Source organism: Geospiza fortis, unplaced genomic scaffold, assembly GCF_000277835.1.
Source record: "Geospiza fortis unplaced genomic scaffold, GeoFor_1.0 scaffold128, whole genome shotgun sequence".
Classification (NCBI taxonomy): Eukaryota; Metazoa; Chordata; class Aves; order Passeriformes; family Thraupidae; genus Geospiza; species Geospiza fortis.
In genome coordinates, this window is record NW_005054420.1 from 1641030 (window position 1) to 1647024 (window position 5995).

At 55.0% G+C, this 5995-nt stretch overlaps 1 protein-coding gene across 1 annotated transcript in view; it reads left to right on the forward strand.

Annotated features, from left to right (window-relative positions):
* GRM7 (glutamate metabotropic receptor 7) overlaps window positions 1–5995 on the forward strand; it is a 111346-nt gene that overhangs the window by 44688 nt on the left and 60663 nt on the right. The window contains exon 4 of the mRNA XM_031061632.1: window positions 1655–1795. Coding sequence (XP_030917492.1) covers window positions 1655–1795 — 141 coding nt within the window. The remainder of the gene's footprint in view (window positions 1–1654; window positions 1796–5995) is intronic.

The window sequence follows — 5995 nt, forward strand, 5'->3', positions numbered from 1 at the left end:
GCGCAGGGCTGGAGAGGCTCGGTGCTGCTGTTCCTGGAGGGGCTCAGGGCTGGAAGGGCTCAGGGCTGCTGTGTCTGGAGGGGCTCAGGGCTGGAGGGGCTCGGTGCTGCTGTTCCTGGAGGGGCTCGGTGCTGCCGTTTTTTCCTGGCTGCTCTTTAGGGCACCGTGGGCTGTGCCTTGGGGCTGGGCTGTGTGCAGAGCAGCAGCCTCAGCCCTGGCAGAGCCCAGCCTGGAGCTGGGTCACTGGCACACAGAGCAGGGAGAGCAGGCATTGACCCCGTTCCCATCTCCTTTCCAGTTTGCAAACAGCTGCCTTTGTGCTATTTTTGGCCTGCTGGAAGGACTGTCGTGCTCGTTTCCCATGCCAGATGGATTTCCTGAGCCTCTGCTCCATCCTGTGCTGTGCCAGCCTCTGTGGCTCTCCCCAGCAGGGAGATCCTTGGCTGCAGGGCCGGGGAGGCTCCCCTGTCCCTGGGAGGTGCATCTGCAGAGCCCTGGGATGGGGCTTGGGCTGTGGGAGCTCATTGCTCCCATCCTTGCAGCCTCCTCTGCAGTGCCAGAGCAGCTGGAGTGCCCAAACATCTGTGAGATGCCCTCCCCAGTGGGATTCCACCTGTAGGATGGCAGATCATTCACCCGGAGCTCCTCTGGGCACAGCCAGCATTCTCAACCCTCCCCACCCCCGCTCTGCCTCATCCAGGTTTCAGATTTGGGTATTTGACCTCCTCCACAACTCCCTTAGTAAAGAAGAAGCTCTTGTTGTGCCTGGGCTGAGCAGGCTGGGAGGTGCCCAGGGGAGCAGGCACAGCCAGGTGAGCCCAGCACAGGTGGGATGTGAGATCTGCCCCTGGAGGGGCTGGCACAGCCCCTGGCAGAGCTCCAGAGGGGCAGCTGCCTCTGGGAGGGTACAGCAGGGAACCAGCGGGGTCTGGGGGGGCCAGGAGCAGCGTTGGGGTGCCCTGAGCAGGGTCTGGGGGCCAGGAGCTGAGGCAGGGCTGCAGGTGGAGCAGCATTGCCTGTCCATGGTTTGTGGAGCACTGCCCTGCTGTGTGCCAGGAGCTGCTGCCTGTGCCATGCTCTGTCTGAGCAGGTGAGTGCGTGCAGCTGCACGGGGAGAGGAGACACGAGAAACTACAAAAGGCTTTGTGTGGGAGCACACAGACGTGCTCTGATTGATTTGTGCTCCTGCAAACCTTGTTTGCCAGGGAAAGCCAGAGTGCAGTGGGACAGGAATAGGGGATGGATGCTGTGGAGGTGGTGCTGGCTGGCTGCTGGTTCCAGCGGGGATCTGTGAGCACAGAGATGCTGCTGGCAGCCTGCTGAGGTGGATGTGCCTCCCCTGCAATCTGGGCAGGCCAAGAGCAAAATTAGTGTGGAGCTCAGCCCAATATCAGCTGCACCATGGCATTTATTTCCACTCCTTATTGGCACATCTCTAATCCATGCTTTTCCCCTATAACTTCTTCTAATATTGATCTGTTGTACGTTTGTCTTGCCCAGTTTGATACCTGGCAGTTAGAGTCATTTTCTGCAGGATGCAGCTGCTGAGGAAATGTGGATTTTCTCTGTTCCTGGCATGCACAGAGCGTGTGCTGGGCACTCAGGGAGGTGCCAGGCTGCAGCCAGGCCCCAGCCCTGCCCTCTCCCCCTGCAGGCTTTGACACCTATTTCACCTCTCGCACCCTGGAGAACAACAGGAGGAACGTGTGGTTTGCAGAGTACTGGGAGGAGAACTTCAACTGCAAGCTGACCATCACTGGCTCCAAGAAGGAGGACAAGGACAGGAAATGCACAGGTGAGGAACGAACCCACCCTTGCCCTGCTCCTGCCCTGGGCATGGGCACCAGCAGGGCTTTGGTTTGAGTGAGGGGTGGCTGGAGGGGTTGGTTTGTTTGTTTTAGGTGGAGGATGGAACAATTTAGGAAGGAATTGTTCCCTGGCAGGATGGGCAGCCCTGGCACAGGTGCCCAGAGCAGCTGGGGCTGCCCCTGGATCCCTGGCAGTGCCCAAGGCCAGGCTGGACACTGGGGCTGGAGCACCTGGGACAGTGGGAGGTGTCCCTGCCATGGCAGGGGGGGCACTGGGTGGGCTTTGGGGTCCCTCCCAACCCAACCCATTCTGGGATTCCATGATTAGAGACCCTGGAGAAGCACAACGTGCCTCTGTGACACAGAAGCCACAGCTGGTGTCACCTGCTGCCCCCCCAGCCTCCCCCCAACCCCTTCAGATCTCCCAGCAGCAGCTGGAATGTGCCATGGTGGGCGATTGCCTTCAGCTGTGATCAGGGGAAACCAGCTCACGGGAGGATTTGCTTTACTTGGGCTGAAAATTGATGAAAACTCCCACCAGAGGAGTGTGGAGGGAGTTTGGGAGCAGCTCAGCACTCCTGGACACAGATCCTGGCCCACAGGATGTGGGGGGAGTTTGGGTTGGAGCATTACCCAATGTATTTTGGTGAGCAGGAGAAATTTTAAAGCTCATCTGCCTTGCCCAAGAAGTCCCCTGGGGATTGCTGGGTGCTGCTGGGATAAATGAAGGCTTTTGTCTGTGCTGGGATGTGGTGCTGAGGCTGGGCCGGGGGTTCTGTCCCTGCAGAGCTGTCACTGGTCCGGCAGGGCTTTGTCATGTGACAGCGCAGGGATTTCACTGCACAGAGGTGCCCTTGTCATCTTCTGCCCCTCCAAATTGCAATGTTGACCCTGGCATGCCGTGGGTGGCTCTGGAGCCCTGGTTCTCAGCTGCCTTCACATGAGGAGTTGATGTGGAGGAGCCTCCGGGGGCTGTGTGCAGGTCTGTGCTGGCAGGGAGCATCAGGGAGGGTATCTGCAGAGCCCCGTGGGCTGGGGCTCTCCCTGTCCCCCACGAGGGCTGTGTGATGCTGCTGGCGTGGATGCACACTGAGATTCCTCTGCCAGCCCTTCCCCAGCTGCCGAATTCCACCTTGTGCAAATAAGAGCTGCCTGCTTGATACCGTGAGCATTGCACAATCTTTAAATTAAATCTCTTGTTAATGATGACTATCACCAGGCTCTCAGCAGCACCATTGTGCGAGACCCTTTGAAGATGTGTTTAATTCTCCAGGAGCTGAAGCAGTCTCTGAACTCATCTCGCGCGAGCGCCGATGGAGTGGGATTTTGATGTCTGTCTGTGTGAATTATATGCCATAAAAATCGTCCTAGAGATGCTATTTATTCCTCCTAACACGTCCCCTCTGTTGTGTGGTGATAACAATGAGAGCAGAGGGATCAGCTGAAGGAGAGGCGCTGGGAACAGGCACGTCTCTCCTCTGCGTGCCGAGATGAAGGAGGAAGACCAGCAGCTCTCAAACCTGCATCTCGCTGCTGGTGTCTGAAAGAGATGGAACAAGTGGGACTCTTCCTCTCTGTTCTCAGCACTCTGGTTTGGAGCTTTTTTCCCCGCCTTTGTTGCAGCTGTTCTCCTGTGAGGATGTGCCTGAAGCCGGCCCCCTGCTCCGTCTCTCAGGAATCAGGATCAGGAGCACTCGAGCCTCGAGTGGGAAGCGGGGGTTAAACTGCTTCTCATCACCTTCAAATAGATCCTTTGGAGGCAAAAACGCTCATGTCAACAAACTGCCTTTGTGTTTCATCTTCTCCTGGCATCCCAAGGTACTCACTGCAAACCCGTGGGACAGAAGTGTGTTCTGAAACCACGCTGTGCTCCAGGGTCCCAGGTGCCAGCTGCTCCACTGCTGAGGCACACCGTGCTGCTGTGGGGCTCCTGCACATCCCCACGGGAAAAAACAACAGAAACGAACCTTCTTCTCAAGGAGGAGCAGAAATGGTGCAGTTCTCAGAGAGGAGCAGAAGTGGTGCAGCTCTCAGAGAGGAGCAGAAATGGTGCAGTTCTCAATGATCAGAAATGGTGCAGTTCTCAATGAGGAGCAGAAGTGGTGCAGTTCTCAATGAGGAGCAGAAGTGGTGCAGTTCTCAATGAGGAGCAGAAGTGGTGCGGTGCAGTACTAGAAGAGGTGCAGAAATGGTGCAGGACTAGAAATGGTGCAGCTCTCAAAGAGGAGCAGAAATGGTGCAGTTCTCAATGAGGAGCAGAAATGGTGCAGTTCTCAATGAGGAGCAGAAGTGGTGCAGTTCTCAATGAGGAGTAGAAGTGGTGCAGTTCTCAATGAGGAGCAGAAGTGGTGCAGTTCTCAATGAGGAGTAGAAGTGGTGCAGTTCTCAAAGAGGAGCAGAAATGGTGCAGTTCTCAATGAGGAGCAGAAGTGGTGCAGTTCTCAATGAGGAGCAGAAATGGTGCAGTTCTCAATGATCAGAAATGGTGCAGTTCTCAATGAGGAGCAGAAGTGGTGCAGTTCTCAATGGTCAGAATGGAGTTTGTTTTTACTTCCCATGGTTTTGCTCAGGCAGCACAGAGGGGCTCATGGTTTCTTGCTGCCCCCGTGTTTTAGGCTGGCTCTCCAGCCTTCCCTCCGTGGGACCCCCAGGATGTCCTGACAGCTCTGGGCTGGGGGGTCTCTCCTGCCCCTTCCCCAGAGCACCCACAGCACTGCTCCTGCTGCTTTTGTCTGGAGCAACTCGGTGCCTTTTGGGAGCTTCCTTCTCCTGCAGAGTAATTAATAACTGAATTTCTATACTCCCATCACACAGGAGCTGCTCCTGGAGCCTGGGGTAAAGCGTTCTGCCTGACTTCTTCAGCTCAGCCTCCGAGGGGGAAATATTCCCCACAATAACGTTGAAGTTGGAATTAAAACTGTGCCCGTCACCTTTGGTTTATTCCTGCCTGAAAATGGACGTTGGGCCTGATTTGCTGCTCACTGCAACAGGGTGACACAAGCTGGAGGGAACACTCTTCAGCCAGGCCGATTGATTTGGATATTTGCTGGTTTTTTTTGAAGTCTGAACAATACTTGGTCCATAACATTTCATAATCATAACATTTGCTCTGCAGGCTCTTTGCTGCTTCAGATTTGGGTTCAAATTCTAATTGCAGTAGAACCTCTTGAGGAGGTACCTCAGCCTGTGTTTTGGTGAAGGACAGCACACTCCCAGCTGTAAATTCAGACATGTTGGGGGTGAGCAGTTACATTTGGCTCCATATCTGGATTTACTGTGCACAGCTGATGTTTCATACCCAGCTGAGTGGCTGTTCCAGCACAGGGAAGCATTCTTGTTCTTGGAAATCCTATTAAGATTTAAAAATCTTTGCTGTTTTCGTGTTTGGACACCATTACATTGCTCTCAGGTTTCTCCAGGTGTGTTTTGCTCGGGTTCCTCTCCAGATCTCTTCACTGCTGCAGGTTTTCCCCCTGCTGTGTGTGCCCAGCCGTGCTTCTGGAACTTGCTGTGGCTTATCAGTGCTGGTTGTGTGCAGCATTTCAATCCCAGATACCTCCCCTGGCATCCCTTCCTGCTGCATTGCTCATTTGGTTACAGAGCTGAAACCACTTAAAAGCATTTTCCTTGTCAGGCCTTGAAATCCTGATAAGTTCTGTAATCAATGAGAGGGAGTGAATAATGAAAAGGATCCTGCCTGGAACTTCACCAGCTGGAAACTCACTGTTTCTGCTCACTTGTTTGCAGGATTTCAGGGCTTCCGGAGGAGCTGAGATGTAAAACTGGGGGGTTTTGGTAAAGGGTGCCTCAACCATGGAATCCTGGAACGGGTTGGACTGGAAGGGACCTTAAATCCCACCCAGGGCCACCCCTGCCATGGCAGGGACACCTCCCACTGTCCCAGGTGCTCCAAACCCTGTCCAAAGCACTGCCAGGGAGTTAGGGGAGAAAGGGGACAGTGACAGGAGCGTCCCGAGGTGCCGTTAATTGCCCGTTAATTGCCCGTTAATTGCCGGCGCGTTCCTCAGTTCTCCGCAGCCCCGTCGGTGGCTTCTCTGAAGCGACTCTTCCTTCCCTTGATCTGGCTCTGAGCTTCAATTAGAGGCTGGGATTTGTAGCAGAACAAGCGCCAGGTTTAATACCGGCTGTGCCTTGTTTTGAGCGCTCCGAGCCTCACAGCCGGGCTC